The following is a 19288-nucleotide window of genomic DNA, read 5'->3' as shown; positions in this document are numbered from 1 at the left end:
ACAAAGATCATGCTTGGTAAAGTAGAGGGTCAATGAAAAGAGGTCACTCTCAATGACGTGGCCTGACACAGTGGTCACAATAATAGAGTCGAGTGTGTGCACAGTATTAGGAGGACGGCTCAGGACCTAGCAATGTTTTGCTCTTTTACACACTGGATCACTGTAAGTGAAGACTAGAAGGAATGGAAAAAAACACATAGATACTATGTGTCCAAGAGCAAAGGCGAGAGGACAAGGAGGGGAAGGAATGCTAGATCAATGGACATAAACAAGAGATTGAAAATAATAATGATTCAATATGAATTTTTAAAATTTTAACAAATGCCCCCAAATAATTTAAAAATTGTTAAATGGGAAACTTGCTGTGTGTATACTTTCACCTTAGACACTTTAAAAAATTTTTGTGTTTGTTTAACCGTCAATGACATAAAATAGTCACCCTTCTAAGAAATTCCACTTATGTCACTTATTCTTTCATGGTCCTCAATTAAAAATCTGTAGTCTATTCACATAGCTACTACCTAATAGTCATTTTGTACTTTCACTGACATTATGAAAAAAATTTTCCTTTGGTTTTCTGTGATTGCTGATATAGATGTGTGTGAGTAATTTAATTTTGTATACTGCTTTCTGGGTAAAGCAAGGGATATATATCTTTAGTTTTTCTGTTCTCTGGTACCTCGGTAGTTTGTGTCAATTTTCCTATATCTTTTTTTAAAATAATTTTATTGGGGACTCCTACATCTCTTATCACAATCCTTACGTACATCCATTTTATGTCAAGCACATTTGTACATTTGTTGCCGTCATCATTCTCAAGACATTTGCTTTCTACTTGAGAACTTGGTATCAGCTCATTTTTTCCCTTTCTCCTCGCTCCCCTCTCCCTCATGAACCTGTGATAATTTATCAATTATTTTGTCATCTTACACTGTCTGATGTCTCTCTTTACCCACTTTTCTGTTGTCAGTCCCCCAAGGAGGAGGTTATACGTAATCCTTATAATAGGTTCCCCATTTCTACCCCACCTTCCCTCCACCCTCCAGGTATCACCACTTTTACAAATGGTCCTGAAGGGATCATCTGTCCTGGATTCCCTGTGTTTCCAGTTCCTACCTGTACCAGTGTACATGCTCTGGTCTAGCCAGACTTGCAAGGTAGAATTGGGATCATGATTGGGGGGGAGGAGGGGGAGATTTAAAAACTAGAGGAAAGTTGTAGGTTTCAGCGTTGCTACATTGCTTCCTGACTAGTGCATCTCCTCCCACCACCCTTCTGTAAGGGTCCCTAATCTGCACTTCCCCTCCATCACAATGGTATGGTTTCTATATTCTTTGGTGCCTGATACCTGATCGCTTCGACAGTAAAAGAATATAGAGGAAAGAACTGGGAAGCCAAGGGCATTTACAGAGGTCTAAATACAGGCATGTACATATGTAACTATATTTATATATATTAGGGAAATAGATCTATGTGCATATATTTATAGGTTTAGTATTAAAGTAGCAGATGGACATTGGGCCTCCACTCAAGTACTCCCTCAATGCAAGAACACTTTGTTCTATTAAATTGGCATTTCATGATGCTCACCTTCTCGACATGATCACTGAAGACAAAGGTATATATAAGTAAATATGGCGAAGAAAGCTGATGGTGCCCGGCTATCAAAAGATATAGCACCTGGGGTCTTAAAGGCTTGAAGGTGAACAAGCGGCCATCTATCTCAGAAGCAACAAAGCCCACATGGAAGAAACACCCCAGCCTGTGTGATCACAAGGTGTCGAAGGGATCAGATATGAAAGTGTGCCCACTTTCCCAATACTATTGCTGAAGACTAATGTGTGCATAAGCAAATGTGGTGAAGAAAGCTGATGGTGCCCGGATATCAAGATACAGCATTTGGGGTCTTAAAAGCTTGAAGGTAAATAAGCAGCCATCTAGCTCAGAAGCAACAAAGCCCACATGGAAGAAGCACACCAGTCTGTGTGATCCTATATCCTTTTAAGGCAATTTATTTCATGAGTACTCCTGGGGGTGTTAAATAGGTAAAGGAGAGCTGCAGAAGCTTCCAACACTGATGATCATCACTGAAAGTGGGGAAGAAAATACTGAATAAGTTGTTAAGTTTCCAATAGGAAAAATCTCCCGTTTTTAATTAAGCTGCCAGTAATCTCGAACTACACTATCCATGTGATATGCCCTTTATCATCAAATTACTACTGTTTGATAATGGTAATAAAACAAGTGGCCAAAAGAAGTTTTAAAATAAGGGGTTTTGTTGTGTATTTTTCTCCATAGTGTGTAACTATCTATTTGCACTACAAGAAATGCTAAAAGAAGGTCTTTAGGATAAAAGGAAATGATGTCATAGAAAAGACTGTTGAGACTAAAGAAGGCATAAACCAAGGTGAGTTATATCATGATCATAAATTGAAAGACAATACTGTTAATGTGGAGAACCCTCTCCAAAATAATCTAGCGAGTCAATGCAATTATGATAGGTTTTCTAAGAAAACTGACAATTTTATAGAAAAGGCCTCATATTAACAAAACAATTTTGCAAAAGTTACCAGATTTACATAACCTGGCTTCCAGCAATGAAGATAATAGTAACTAAGAAAGTATTATTTAAGAAAATGGCACACAGAAAGAGTACAAAAACCCACTCACATGTACTTGGTCGATGCAACTCAATGCCACAGGAATTCAATAAGGGGAAAAAAAGTCTTTTCAACAATTGGTGCTAGAACTTATAACACTTATCCACATCATATAGAAAAATGAACTCAATATGGATCGCAAAGTAAAATAGGAGAACACTATTAAACATCTAGAATAAAATATATGGCTTTGTATCTGGAGGTGATATTGAATTAGGCAAAGATATCTTGACATTAAAAACAAAAATTATTAAAGAAAATTGATAAAAATAGATGCCAGAAATGAAATGCTTTTGCTTTTAAAAAGATCATTTAGTAATGTGCAATTAAAGATATTAGATACTGAACATGTCCCAACTTACAACTCTTGAACTCAAAAAAATAACCTTTACTAGCCTTTTCAGTTTCACAAAGGAAATGGGATGCTTACTTTCAGAACCTATATAAATATATTTTCTCAAGAGTAAGTATTTTTTAGGTTGATAAACAGTGATTTACTTTCAGCCGATTTATTTGCATAGTATTCTAAAACTACACCGTCAATAAAAATGAATCAATATCACTTTATAGTGTTTGCGGTATCTTTTCACACGAATCAAGCTAGGAAGGGAAGCCTTTCCTTGACAGCTGATCTTTGTGAATAAGCAGGTACGTGGATTGGCCAGAAAAGAAGGTCAAATAGTGGCAACAATTCCTCACCAATGGAACCAGATCTTCTTTAAAAAATGAATGATTCTAGTACTAGAGCTTAGAGAATACAACATGAGCAGGGACCATTTTTTGTATCAGAAAATAAGGAAAACCTTTAAAAAGAAAACCAGAACATGCAAAACACACCTAGAGTTGGGCTTAAAAAGCCCTCACTAATCAAATTTGGGGCAAGGAATTATAATGTATGGAACAGAATAAAAATTGACTCAAATGATTGGAGAAGAAGATACACAAAAGTATAAAGCAACCCCCCCCCCCAAAAAATAGCATTGAATAACAGAATAGGAAAAAAAGTAATTTTAAAATTATCAAAAACAAAACAAAACCTTGAATCTGGCAAAAATGTACATTTAATAATAAAACAAAAACATGAAAATCTGACAAGCAGGGGACATTCACAACATTCTAAGTATTTTCCCACAAATTACTTAAGAATTATTATTGGGAAAGCTTAAGTTTGTAGCAGAGAACCTGACAGATAGCAGCACCTAACCAAATAATAAAAGTTAGTATCACTTGCTAAGCAACGCTGCATATGTTATCATGTTGTTACTGGTGATACCAAATCAAACCACTGCCATCGAAATGATTCCAACTTACAATAACCCAAGCGCATAGAATAAACTGCTTCTTGGAGTTTCTGTAAATCTTTTATGTATTTATTTATTTATTTGGGAGCTCATATAACCCTTGTCACAATCCATTCATATATACATGTGTCCAGCACATTTGTACATTTGCTGCCATCATCATTCTCAAAACATGGACTTTCTACTTCAGCCCTTGGTATCAGCTCATTTTTCCCCTCCCTCCCTCCATGGTTACCACCCCCTTCCCTCATGAACCCTTGATAATTTATAAATTATTATTTTAAAAATTGTCTGTAAAATCTTTACATCTTTCTCCGATACAACAGATGTTACGTTTGAACCACCTACCTTGTGGTTAGCAGCCCAATACTTAACCCACTGCATCAACATAACATTAATTTTTCCTTACAAAAGAGCAGGATCTGCATTTAATCACAGGGAAGTATCAGACAAGTCTACAGTGACGAGCACTGTACAAAGCAAATGGCATATCCTATTCAAAATGGTCAGCCAGCAAAACAAAAATGTTGAGGAGTCACTGCAGATTAAAGGAGACTAAATAGTATGACAAATCAAATTCAAAGAACAACGCTCAGTGGGAATTTGGGCTAAGATGAGAAAAATGAAAAGCTTATAAAAATCTTGGATTTTGTAAAATCTGAAGGTCCACATATTAGATACTATTATCAAGATTAAGTATCATGGTTTTGAAAACTATACTAAATTGGAAAAGTGGATGTCTTTATTCTTAGGAAATATACACTTATATGAGCATAAATAAGGCAAAATGTAGCAAAATGTTAACACAATTGCAAACTCTAGGAAAAGGATATAAAGCTTTGTACTAGTCCTCTTCTCTAAGTGTGAAATAAGTTAAAATAGGATGAACAGTTGCGGAATCCTACTGTCATAAATCAGGCTCTCCCTTTGTCTCTCTCCCAACCCCACCCCCTCGTCCATAATCCCAGCTGACTTGACATTAAGGTGTATTTGCTGTGGTTGGGGTTGCTAAGCTCTGGTACACAATTTAAAGGGAAAAGGCAAAGAGAAAAATAGCTAGGGTATGGAATTAACAACATTCAGGTTTCTCTAACACAGAATTAAAGAAATTTCTGTTATGAGCCAAATAGTATCTTAGGCTTTGCAGGCCACATAGAGATCTCGGATATGCATACACACACACACACACACACACACACACACACACACACACACACACACTATATGTGTGCACAGGTACAGAAACTATGAAAATTAAAAGGATGCCAAACGAAATCCACTGCTGACCCATCAATTCTGAATGCATAGGAAAACGCAGAACTATCCCTTACGAGTTTCTAAAGGTAGGAATCATTACAGAAGTAGACTGCTACCTCTTTTTCCTACACAGCTGGTGTTGGGTTTGAACCACCAAACTTTCAGTTAACTAATGAGCCACTTGGGTTCCCGTATATAAGCAGATGATTATACTGAAGGACTAATACTCCAGTAGATCACGGGCCAATAGCTACAGTCATGTCTGCGACCCATGGCTTACTGATATTTCAAGTAATGCGCTTAAAATAAGCTGACAAGTTGCAACTCACTGATTTAAATGCCACTTTCCCTCATCTAATTATTTTAAATGCCAGCAAGTCTTGGGAAAATGGCTCCACCATTTTAAATGCCTATACTTTTTAAGGTCACTAATCTAAAAGAAGAAAATCGTACTTCATCTAAATTACCTTTTACATTAACAAAATGTGACTTCTATTTTCTTAAGCAGACAATCGAGTTAATGAATTGGAGGGGGGGGACACAAAATTAAAGTCTGAGCACACTTCAAGTATGGAATATGGTACTCAAAATACAACAAAAAATTTAACATGACTCTAGTAAGCATATATAAAGTAAGCCTGACCACTAGACAAGTAACTTATTATGCTTGTTAATTTTCAATATCTATAACCAAAATTTTCTGTTACTTTTCTTATGTGTCAAAATTCTTTTGGGGGAAGGAGAGGGGAAGAGGAGTTGACACCAAGAGCTCAATAGAAAATAAATGTCTACAGAATGCTATGTACAAATGTGCTTGACACAAATGATGTATGGATTGTTACAAGAGCTGTTAAGAGCCCCCAATAATCTGTTTAAATAGAGAAATAAAATGCAAAAAATTACTATTAAAAATTTCTAAAAACATTTAAAAATTAGCAAAACAGTTAATATCAAGGGTTTCTTATATTTAACTTGTTGTATACTCCTTTGAAGTTTTACTCGCAATGCAATTCCTGGATTTCTATCTGCTCTCCATCAGATGGAAATGGCTGTCCCTATATGTCCACAGCTATAATAAATACAAGTTTAACTCGCTGTATATTTGAGGCAACTGCATTATAGTAAAGCCTGGATGAGGTTAATTTTGCTCTCTTCTAAACAGCTATAGCACTTTATCTGTACTATTTTGACAGCATGCATTTTATAATCAATATTGTGCTTATACATATACTGGATATATTCAAACAGAAGCTGACTCGAGTATAAGCCGAAGTACCTAACTATTACCTGGGAAACCAGGAAAACTGATTGACTTGAGTATAAGCCTAGGGTGGAAATGAGGAAGCTATTGGTGAGTTTCAATAATCAAAATAAAATTACTAAAATTAGAGGCATCAGTGGGCTAATGTATTTAAATATTTATTTTAAATAGAAAACATAAATAAAAGGACAAGTCATTTAATATTAGTAAACCAGCACAGTAAGTGGAAAATAGGTTTAACAAAAACAAGAAGGTATCAACAATGATACCTTAAGAGTACTATTCCCTGAGCTCAATCAGCAACCAAGCTAAAATGTAAAGAGTTGAAATCCTTCAAAACTGGATTCCTCATCATCATCCGTATCCCAATGCAGAGCTTCAGCTGGTGTGAGGTCATCATAGACGCTGTCCTTGCTGAGATCACCATCATCACCATCACTGCTGTCATTTTCATACGAAGCACAATCTTCACTGCCATCCACAGCATTACTAATACTACATTTCTGGAAGTCACGTCTCACCGTGTCTTCTGGAAGGTCTTCCCATGCATCTTGAACCCACTTTGCTATTAACGCTATGTCAGGCTTCATGAGATTTCCTCCTTTTATTAGTCGGGCTTAATCAGACGACATCCATTCATGCCACATCCTTCGCACACGGTCTTTAAAAAGCTTATTCAAAGATACATCCAGAGGCTGCAGTACAGTTCTAAGTCCATCTGGAATAACGGCTAAAGTAACTTTACTAGATTTTGTCAATTTTTTATGTCATCCGATAGATGGGCTCTGAACATATCCCAAAAAAGTAGCGATGACTTTTTCTTTGAAGCACTAGTCGATGGTCGTTGGTTCCACATTTCTTCCAGCCACTTTTTGGTTCCGTCTTCATCCATCCAGCTTTTAACGTGTATACGCACAGTAATTCTTGGTGCAAAATTGATCTCTTTAGGCAAGGTCTTTCTTTTAAAAATGATGACAGGACGCAGCTGTTCCATTAGCCAAACATGATAGAACAACTGTAGTGTGTTTTTGCTTTGTTTTTTTTCATTTACTGTGGTTTTGAGAAAAATGTTTTTTTCTCCTAAACTTGCCACAGTTCTGTTGCTTGGAAGATCGAAAGTTATGGCAGTTTCATCCATATTCCCAATATCTGCCAGGTCATAATTGTAAATTCCTCTTTATTTTACTAGAATGACATAATTTTTTCCTTCAAGGTCTTGTGGCAATTTCTGGGAAATCTTTGTTCTTTGTCTCAAACATAGTATGGCAAACCTATTCATGAAGCGGGCACACCATCCTGCTGAGGGAGCATATTTTTCAATGCCTGGTGCTTTATATTTATCATCTTTAACCATCTGTAGAGCATATATGCAGATTCCCATGTGTGTTACGCAGTAACTATTTTGACGACACTCCATAACCCATTTATGCAATTCACTCTCTAGAGCCCCATAAAAAGACATTAAACCACGACGAGCTTTTTTAGCTTTGGAATCTGTTCCAAGTCAGCCTTCATTTTCCGCCACTCTCTCACTTGCTTTTCGTCAACACAGAATTCCCTACTTGCAATACTGTTATTGCTCTCTTCTGCTCTTGACACAACCTTCATTTTGAAACCAGCCTCATATGGCCGGGGTTTTTGTTTTGGTTCAAGATTATTCATTTCTAATAAGATAAAAATACCAAGACTTTGTAAGAGCCCCCCAAAAATGATTTATTAAAAATTTTAAATGCCATCAATATCCTTTGATATTTAATGTCAAACTGAACAGAAAATTGATTCACTTTTCAAGTGATTTTCCTTAATTATTCCAAATAATCAATGACTCTATCAAAAAAAAACTCACTATACAGACTTGATTCTAACTCATATGGGGTTTAGTCTTAAATTTTTATGAGAACAATTTCATCTTTCTCCTACAAGAAGCCGGTGGGTTTGAACCACTGATTTTTGCAGTTATCTGCTACATAAAAGGCCTATGAAAATAGTACAAGGTTAGGGCCCCGCATTTTAGATTTGTACCATTCCCCAAGCAATTAATCAGGTCCTCCCTTGTGGTACTGGTTTAACTTTACCTTTATCTATTTAAATCTTATAAATAACTACAACTTTTGAACATCCCATATTTACCTCCTCCCATTCCATATAACTTTATCAATATCAACTATAGTGATATATTTTCCTCTCTGTTCCTTTTATTTTAAACAAATTACTGTGAACACTGTGACAAGCAAACAAGTCCTATTAATCAACGTTGAATAACAAATATAAAACAGCAATTCAGGAAGTGAAAACATATACCTAAACTTTCAATTAACGTATAATCAAAACACGAGATACAAAATGCTCAGAGTAAACAAATGGTAAAAATGAAATTGAGTATCACCAAGTTCACTTGGTATTCAAAAATCTCTGGTCTAACTCAGTCACATACAAGAATAACCATACCACAGTCAAACTAATAGTCTTTTGAAACTGGTCATCTTCAGGGACTTTAAACACTAAGAATAATTTCTTCCTACCTGTCAAACATCCTTTCACTACTACTAAAAAAGCTCTTTGTCCTAGCAAGGGGATTGGCAGCTAATAAATGTACCTTATGAAATGTTTATACACAGATTATAGAAAATTATAAATTTATGTGCTTTAGTAAGCTTAATTTTTCAGCTCAGACAACAGAGACAGCCTAGAAATATTAGTACTCTGGGACCAATGATTATACTTAATACCCTAACCTTAATTGCTTATACTTTCCAGTTAAAGAGATCTAGTGTTCCTTAGTTCTCTAAGGCTTAGGCACTGAAATGCAAGTTGAGCCTGAAACACTTTTTTGGTGGAAAAAGCACCTACAAAAGTAGAGATGTGGCAGAGTGCACATGAGCTAACTTAGTTAACTTGAGTTCTCGATGGTCAAATCTGTAGCCCTGTTGACACAGTGGCCACACATCAGACTGCTAACCCAAAGTTTCTAAGCGTCGGCATCAGCTCAATAGCAGTTAAGAAAGAATGACCAATCCTAGGACAATTTGAAGTGGAAAAGAAATATAATGCAATGAATTATAATTATGAGAATGAAACAAAAATACATGTATCCATATTGTTAAGTAAACAAAATATAAATATCTGATTTGAAAAAAGATAAAGTTCTTTTTTACAGCAATATACATCAATTTCAATACATACAAAAGAAATAATGAAAACAGAAAAGCTAACATTCAGTATAAGAATTTTTTGTGGGGGCAGGCAAGAATCATAAATGGACATTAAAATTAATGTATGATGAAAAACACCGATGATGAAGAGGCTATTCACAAAAACTGAGTGTATGCTCTCCAAAAGATGCCTAGTAGAAAGGTATAGCTAGAGAAATTTGGCAGATACCACCTTAAGCAAGTGACCATATGCTTTTTGATATGAACCAGTAGGGGGGATATACATCAATTTTGTGAAATTCTTGCCCCCAAAAAGTACAATGTGAATTCAATCATAAGGAAACATCACATAAACCTAAATTGAGGGACAATCAACAGGTTAGTGGTCTTAAATTAAAGAAGATAAAGATATGACAACTAAATAAAATGTGTAGTCCAAGATTGGGTGCCAAACCAGTAAAAGGACATCATCAGTGAAGAAACCAGGGGGGAAACAAGTTTTAAGTCTTCAGGGGGAGGAAGGTTCCGAGAAAAAAACAAACAGAAAACCTGCTAGACAAATTCTAAAAGGACTGTAACACTAGATAATAATGTTCTATCAGTGTTAATAACATGGATTTTATACCTCTACTGTTAAAGATGCTAACATTAGAAGAATTTAGCTGAGGGGTATGTATTATTTTTATGAATACTCTAGAAGTAAAAAAGAGGCTGGAAACTTGACTGTTGGCTGAATATTACAAAGAAAATTGTAAATATATACTTGGAACATACAAGCACTCAAATAATTTAGCATTAATGTATTTCTGAAGCATTTATTTAATAAATGTTTACAGTGTGCCTACTATGACCCAACAAGCAGAAAAGGATGGAAGAAACAAGAAAAACAAGTGAACAAGCCCATTAATTATTCATTTACTAACAGATTCTTTACAAAACTAAGATTAGGTACTTAAAATATGCTTGCACCATTTATTTGTAAAAACTGGCTAGTTTACCAATGTATCGAGTTGTAAAGATTACACCAGAGTGCATAAAATTGTAACAGCAGTTGCTGAAAAGTATTAGTTACCTTCCCCTTACAAATTATATTCTCTAACTTTTGTAGGATCCTTCCTATGTGTAGCTCAACAACTGTTTTACTAATCTGTTACATTTCCCATAGAAGCTATTTATGTTTCACAATTTTATCTAGTTTTCAAAATAAATATGCATAATAATTATACTATATTCATTCTAACTGCTTGCAGAGAACATACATTAACTCTCATCTTTTCCAACAATCAGATTATTATTTAACAATTTTTCCAAATACTTAAATATTGCCACCAGGTTAAAATCAAAGTCAAGAGCCATTATCTTGCTCTATGCTGCCATCTATTGCCTATTACCATATACTTTGGATATATCCTTCTATTTTAAAAACTTAAGTAAGACTTAAAAAACAAGCTTCAATCTATTGGATTTATTTAATGTCCGGATTCTTATCCTCCTTGGATGAGATGGCCAAATATCTACAGAACTGAAGAACTTTTTTATCCAACATGATTTAAAATATCCATTTGACTATGTACATTAACTAGGATCTCTCTTTTCCTATTTTCCATTATAGGTGGTATATTAGTTGTCAAGGATTCACAATCAACATGTACAGAAAACCAAATGACATCTTGCATTAGGAAAACCTGCTGCAAAAGATCTCTGTAAAATTTAAAAAGCAAAGCTGTTACTTTCAGGACTAAGGTGTTCCTATTCAAGCCATGGGATTTTTCAATCACCTCCTATGCATAGGAAAGCTGGGCAAATGAGTAAGGAAGATGAAGAAGCCTTTGAACTATGGTGTGGCAGAAAAATATTAAACAATGGGCTGTCAAGAGAATGAACAATTCTTTTTGGAAAAAGTATAGACAAAATGCTCCTTTAAAGGGTTGATGATGAGATTTCTTCTCACATTATTTTGGCCATGATGTTCTCAGGAGAGACCAGTACTTCAAGGAAATCATGTTTGCTAAAGTTTACAGTATCAAAAAAGAGGAAGAACCTCAACAAGATGGATTGACACAGTGGCTACAACAACGGGCTCAAGTATAGCAACAACAAATGATGGTGCTGGATGGGCAGTATTTCATATTCTATTGGTTAAAGGGTATAAAGACACAACTCCATATCACCTAAAAGCAATAACAAGCAGTCTCTATTGACTGGCAGGTAGTACAGTGTACAATGGAGAAAATCCATTTTGCTAGAATTAGCTGATTTGTGAAATAGGAATATTCTGTATAACTAAGTAGATCAAATAAACTTATAACTTAAAATGGCAAAAAGTTATTTTTAAACATTACAAGGTACCATGATTTACCTCATAATACAGCAATGGGGAAACTTTTAACCATAAGAATGTATTGTACCAAAATAGCAAATATAAATAGCTACCCAATTCTAATGGGGACTAGGAAGTCATTCATCTAGTCTAACCAATTTTAAGGCTTCATTTTTGAAATCATACTGAATTAAATTTGAAGATGCTTTTCTCATTAATGCAATGAAAACAGATCACCCCTGAATATAGCTGTTGAAACAGATACTTCATATTTGAAAAAGAAAAAGAAGCCACAAAATAAAAGCATTACAAAGCTCTGGACATTGGTTACACATTGACACTCAGTTTTTAGAGTAACTTGACAACTTGGTAAATAATCATATACTAGCTACATTCAGGGCTACAAAGAAAAGAAATTGCATGGTCCACAACTTTCAGAAGTTGGCCATTTATGTAGAGAATATAAGATTTAAACACAGAAAAGGATGAATGAAATAAGTAAAATATTAATGGACAAAAAACTGGTCAAGCTTATTAGACTTTCACAGAAGTATTTAGAGTTGAAACAGTTATGGAAAAGAGCTTACAGAAATTATAAATATATAGTTTTCCCATTAATAGGAAAGGTAGGTCTAAGACTGGAACAAGAGCAAGGGTCTTTCAAGTTATGAGGAACAGTAAATATACCATTGGGTAGGCCAACGAGTAGTAAAATCATGTTTAATACATGTGTACAAGAACAATTTAACAAAAGAAATTGTACAGGAGACACCACTGGAAAGTGAAAGTGAACTGAATTATAAGGAGACACTAACGCTGAGAGCGGGGCTACAAAATCTAGATAGTTAAAAAAGTCACTGACAACCAAGTACTGTACAACATTGCTACACAATCTGAGGAGAAGAGGGCTTAACCCAGTAGAAGTGTTTAAAAATCTCTCTCTCTTTCTTTCTGAATTAAATTGAATTGAGTTTATTTTGGCAGTCCAGGGATAATGCAACACCTGAACTATGTTGATGACTATGAAAAGAATGAAATTAACTATGAGAAATGAACTGACAAGATGAGGTCAATGATTTGAAATTGTTAAGAGTGCAAGGGATAAAGGAAGAATCGCAATGTTTCCAAAGCTTAAAACTAGGACAGAAGTAAGTACCGTGAACAGAAACATAAAACAGTAAAAACTATTGGTGTTTCCAACAAGGTTTCAAAACCAGTTATTTTGTTCTTAATGATTAACACAAAGCAGTAAAATAGAAATCATAAGGCACTACCACTTTCTTAGGTGAATATAAGCAGCGTTCATTCAATGTATGAAAACATTACACTGACATTTTCTGCCCAGGTAATAACAGAAGCATCTTATTCTAAAATATAACCACAGTTCATCGTACACCTACATGAATTACTATCAGTTTGAAACCTAGTTAATTAATCTGCCTTGTGAACTGTATCAATAAACCAATGCATGCTGGGATTTACATTACTCAATAGAAATAATCAATAAAAAGAAAAGCTTAAATTGTAAAACTATCATGCTCAATTTAAGCAAATATGGAATCACATCTTCCAAATCCTACCAGCAAATCCCTTAAAATCATAAAAAGTTTTTTAAAGTCTCTTGGTTACCTTTACTTTATCTCTTCTCAAGCAACAGAATAGACAGTTTTCATCAAAAGTCCAATCAGAAATGCTTTCAGGTTCACAGTCTGCAAAGTAAAATAAATAACAAATTAGTTGCCAAAAACACCATTTCAGAAAATCAAAAACATCTTCAAAAATATAGCTTGTTCAGAAGCAAAAAAGCCCACATGGAAGAAGCACACCGGCCAGTGTGATCACGAGGTGCCAAGGGACCAAGTATAAGGCATCATGCAAAAAAAAAAAAAAAGATATGTGTGTATGTATGTATATGTGTGTGTATGTGTACATGTGTGTATATTTATGTATATATGTATATGTATATACCATATTAAATGAAGGGGGAAGTGCAGAGTGGAGACCCAAGGCCCAAGTGTCGGCCAATGGAGATCCACTCATAGAGGGGTTTAGGAGAGGAGATGGGTTAATTAGGGTGCGAGGTAGTACCGATGAAGAACACAGCTTTCCCCCAGATCCTGGATGCTTCCTCCTCCCAACTACCATGATCCGAATTCTACCTTGCAGGGCTGGATAGGACAGAGGCTGTACACTGGTACATATGAGGGCTGGAGGTACAGGGAATCCAGGGTGGATGATACCTTCAGGACCAAGGGTGTGAGGGGCAATGCTGGGAGAGTGGAGGGTGAGTGAGTTGGAAAGGGGGAACTGATTACAAGGATCCACATGTGACCTCTTCCCTGGGAGAGGGACAGCAGAGAAGGGGGGGAAGGGAGACTCTGGATAGGGCAAGATATGACAAAATAACGATGTATAAATTACCAAGGGCACATGAGAGAGGGGGGAAAGGGGAGGGAGGGGGGAAAAAAAAAACGAGGACCTGATGCAAGGGGCTTAAGTGGAGAGCAAATGCCTTGAGAATGATTGGGGCAGGGAATGTATGGATGTGCTTTATACAATTGATGTATGTATATGTATGGATTGTGATAAGAGTTGTATGAGTCCCTAATAAAATGTAAAAAAAGAAGAGAAAAAAATGATTAGGGCAAAGACTGTACAGATGTGCTTTATACGATTGATGTAGGTATATGTATGAACTGTGCTAAGAGTTGTATGAGCCCCAATAAATTGTTTTAAAAATAAATAAATAAATAGATAAATACATGTATCCTTCAACAAAAAAAGTTGTATGAGCCCCAAATTAAAAAAATATATATTGCTTGTTGTAACCAAAAATATTTGTATCCCACGAATTGTAGACCAGTTCTTTAATTGCCTTAAAATTCTTAGTTCTGTACATCTTGCTAGTTTTCATAAATACAGCTTTAAGCTACATGAAAGTAGGAGCCAAAAAAAAAAAAGAATGGAACTTCAATCACCATTAATCATACAGATGGTCTCCTAAGTTTTGGACTTACTCGAGTTATGACTAATCAGCTCTTACAAGCTGTGTTTTTGTTTTAGTGGGCAAATAGTTCATACTATCAGTAATATGTACTACATACATTAATTACTACTGCAGCATTTTATTTGCTTTATCATTCGATGTTCAATGTTTTTATTTTTAATGATACCGATAATAAAAGGTAATGATTGAAAATTGGAAGAAAAAAGATATTTAACATATATCAGGACCAACTTATGGCATCATTAGAATGTAACCCTGTTAGCTAGGGACTACCTATATGTGTCCATAGGAAGGAGGTGAAATGCCAAAAATAACTTTAATACCTTTAAATAAACTGAGATCTTTTAATAATCCAGGTCCAAATAGCCCTTCAAAAATACTTTCAAATCCTGAAAGAATAAAAAAAAATCCATTATCACAATATATACATGTAACTTAGTATTAATATGTTGGGGGGGCTTAGCCCTCACCCAAGTGGTTCACAAACTCTGTCTTCAATAGTATCTATCCCCCAAGAGGTTTAATCTGCCTCAAAATTTTTACAGCTTTCTGGGACTATAGTGTTTTTCTAAGTATAGATCAAGATCATATACCTTTTCAAGCTATATTTCTTGAGGAAGGAAAGACATCAATCACCAAAAACAACTTCAATACCACTAAGCAAAAATGCCACAACACTATCATATTAGAGGAGGTTTTGTAGTTATTTTAGTTCCACAATACTACTTTCATCAAGACAAAGCCCACTATAGTCAGAAAGTGGGCTGCCAGTATTTCAAATATGAACAGGGTCACCCAGCATGACTATGGTTTCAGTGGAGTTTCTAGACTAAGACAAATTGAAGAGAAGAATCTTGTGGTCCACTTCTGAGGGGAAAAGTGGAATATTGTCTGATAGTGTAAGAAAAATGAGCCCTTCCGGCTGAAGGCACACAAAATATGACTGGGTAAGAGTTTCCTCCTCAATGTTGAAACTACCTTAATGACATGGCATGGTTTAAAGCTGAGAGACCTTCATTTACTGGTATAAAACAACTCAGGAGCGGGTGGGGGGGGGGGGGGAGAAGAAATGGGAACTGACATCAGGGGTTCAAGTGGGAAGAGAATGCTTTGAAAATGATGATGGCGGCGTATGTGCAAATGTGCTTGACACGCTGGATTGTGTATGGATTGTGATAAAAGATGTAAAAGCCCCCAATAAAGGGGTGGGGGAGAACATTGTCAAAAAAAGAGAGAATGTTTTGTCACTTTAACAGAAAGAAATGTAATTTCTTGATACCAACACTCTAAATAAAAATCTCATACATTGACCTATCAAACTTTAGCCGTGGCAGACTATACTTTAAATAAACATTTTAGCTTAAAAAAAAAACCTCAAAATGGAAAGGGGGAGCTGCAAACATCTATTGATAATCAGTACATGGAATGTACAAGTATGAACCTAAGAAAACTGGAATAAAAAATAAAACCATCACATAAAAGAAACTAAAAACTAATGAGCTGATTAGCTGATATTGGTCATTCTGAATTGGACAAATGATTGGCTGTGCTGGGAATGATAAATTGAAGTCACTTTCATTGTCTCCCCCACCCACCAAAAAAATCCTAGAAATATCCTGAAACATAATGCAATTAGTCTTGAAATACTATGCTCCTACAAGAAAGATCCGTGAAAACTATTTCAAATTTACGCACCAATTGTTAATGCCAAAAACTATGTGTGTAATTGGCAAATTTTACCAATGTGTATGTGCAGTCTGAAATTGATCAAACATGAAATCAAAATGCATTGATAATAGTGATTGGAAAGAAGTTGGAGATGAGTTAAAAATCAACAACTGATAGTGCAATAGTATACAAAAGGAAATAACGTTTTATAAGATCGATGATTTATTCATTGCAAATATTTTTTTCATTAATATAAACTGTTGACTACACATGAGCCTCATCTGATAGAACACATAGAAATCAAATTACCACATCTGTGGTGATAATGAAGGAGTTCAATGTCATCCCTAGGAACAAGGCTAAGGGTCAACTTCAGAACAGACCAGCAATTTCTTATAAGCTAGTTCAAGTTGCAAGTGAGAAACCTTAAAACAAGTTCACATGAGCCAAACCACAGTATCTTGAGTAAATCTCATATGAAACCATATCAAGAACAGGTTTGATGCACTGAGTGTTAATAAGCAAAGACTAAATGAGTTGTTGGATGATGCATTAAGGATATCATAATTATGGAAAGGTCACTAAAAGATGGTTTAAAAAAGAAGAGCCCAAAATGGAAGAGACTTTGAAGCTTGCTATAAAATACAGAATTACTAAAATGAAAGGAAGAAATGATGACATGAAAGAGATAGCAGATTTCAACAGATAGCTTGAGAAGAGAAAAAGTAAATTATTATAATGAACTGTGTGTAGATCTGTGTAAGAAAACCAGAAGGTAGGAAAACACTTGGCATTTCTCAGGCTTGAAAAATATTCAAGTACCAGTTGCAATACTAAATAATCCCTCCCACCCACCTTGGTTTAAAGTTTATTCTTTTAAAAAATAATTTTATTTGGGACTCTTACAGCTCTTAAAACATTCCATAAATTAATCGTATCAAGCATATTTAGGCATTTCCATCAACATTTTCTAAACATTTACTTTCTACTTGAGCCCTAATACTGAATGATTCTATGAACAAAACATTAAATCATAAAGGAGGCATCAAAAGACAACGCAAGGGCAGATGAATAAGCAAATGTGGTGAAGCAAGCTAATGGTATCTGGCTATCAAAAGATATAGCATCTGGGGTCATAAAGACTTGAAGGTAAACAAGCGGCCATCTAGCTCAGAAGCAACAAAGCCCACATCGAATAAGCACACCAGCCTGCGCAATCACGAGGTGTCAAGGGATCAGGTATCAGGCATCATCAGAACAAAAAATCTTATCATAGTGAATGAGGGGGAAATGCGGGGTGGAGAGCCAAAGCCCATTTGTAGGCCACTGGACATCCCCTTCCAGGAGTATCCGGGAGGAGACAAGCCAGTCACGGTGTGATGTAGCAACAATGAAAAATACAACTTTACTCTAGTTCCTAAATGCTTCCTCTTCCCAGCCTACCCCTGCCAGCCCCATCATGATCCCAATTCTACCTTGGAAGTCTGGCTAGACCAGAGGATGTACACTGGTATAGATAGGAACCGGAAACACAGAGAATCCAGGGCAGATGATCCCTTCAGGGCCAGTGGTGCTAGTGGTGATACTCGGAGGGTGAAGGGAAGGTGGGTTGGAAAGGGGAAACCAATTACAAGTATCTACATGTGACCTCCTCCCTGGGGGACGGACCACAGAAAAGTAGGTGAAGGGAGACATGGGACAGTGCAAGATATGACAAAATAATTCATGAGGGAGGTAAGTGGGGAAGGAGGGGAAAAAATGAGGAGCTGATGCCAGGGGGTTAAGTGGAGAGCAAATGTTTTGAGAATGATGAGGGCAATGAATGTACAAATGTGCTTTACACAACTGATATATGTATGGATTGTGATAAAGAGATGTATAAGCCCCTAATAAAACTATTAAAAAAAAGACGACGCAAGGAATAGAGTCCCTGTACCAAAGTGAACTGGCCTATGTTCAACCATTTCAGGAGGTAGCTTATGATGAAGAGCCAATGGCACTGAAGAAAAAAGTCCAAGTTGCACTAAAATCAATGGTGAAAAACAAACCTCCAAGTATTGACCAAATACCGATGGAGATATTTCAATAAATGAAGCATACACTAATCTATCCTAAGATATTTGGAAGACATGTCTGGTCAGCCAATTGGAAAGATGTATGGATACATGCTCATTTAAAAGAAAAGTGACCCATACGAACACATAAATTATCAAGCAAAACATCAATACTACATGTAAAATTATAAAGATAATTTAAAATGGTTATAGCAGTACATTAACATGGAAGTGCCAGCAATACAAGCCAGATGCACAAGAAAACATGGAACAGAACACTGCATTGTGATGTCAGATGGATCTGTGCTAATAGCAGAGAATAGCACCAAAAAGATATGTACCTGTGTTTTACTCACTATGGACCAAGACAAATTATGGAAAACACTATGAAGAATGGGTATTACAGAACACTACCGTATATACGAGTATAAACGAGTTTTCAGCACATTTTTAAAGCAGTTTTTGAGGTAAAATGAGGTGCCTCCGCTGACATTCAGGCCAGCTTATACTCAAGTATATAGAGGAAATGTGCTCATACTGAACCAGTAAATAGTTCAAAAGGCAATTGTTTGAACAGCATATAAGAAAAGTATGCCAGGGTTGTATTC

At 35.7% G+C, this 19288-nt stretch overlaps 1 protein-coding gene and 1 pseudogene across 12 annotated transcripts in view; both read right to left on the bottom strand.

The window, feature by feature from the left end:
* LCOR (ligand dependent nuclear receptor corepressor) overlaps positions 1-19288 on the bottom strand; it is a 100680-nt gene that overhangs the window by 45649 nt on the left and 35743 nt on the right. For 10 of the 12 annotated variants that reach the window (XM_075533673.1, XM_075533681.1, XM_075533671.1 and 7 more), the window contains 2 exons: positions 15282-15347; positions 13581-13660 (listed from right to left, as the gene is read on the bottom strand). Coding sequence is in view for 3 of the 12 variants with exons in the window: in XM_075533671.1 (XP_075389786.1) it covers positions 13581-13660; positions 15282-15347 (146 nt within the window). In the remaining 9 variants the exon portion in view is untranslated. The remainder of the gene's footprint in view (positions 1-13580; positions 13661-15281; positions 15348-19288) is intronic. The other 2 variants (XM_075533676.1, XM_075533680.1) reach the window with 1 other exon arrangement.
* Positions 10150-10214, bottom strand: LOC142430047 (U7 small nuclear RNA; annotated as a pseudogene).

The sequence above is a fragment of the Tenrec ecaudatus genome, chromosome 16, assembly GCF_050624435.1.
Source record: "Tenrec ecaudatus isolate mTenEca1 chromosome 16, mTenEca1.hap1, whole genome shotgun sequence".
Lineage (NCBI taxonomy): Eukaryota > Metazoa > Chordata > Mammalia > Afrosoricida > Tenrecidae > Tenrec > Tenrec ecaudatus.
This window is presented reverse-complemented; position numbering and strand designations above follow the sequence as displayed.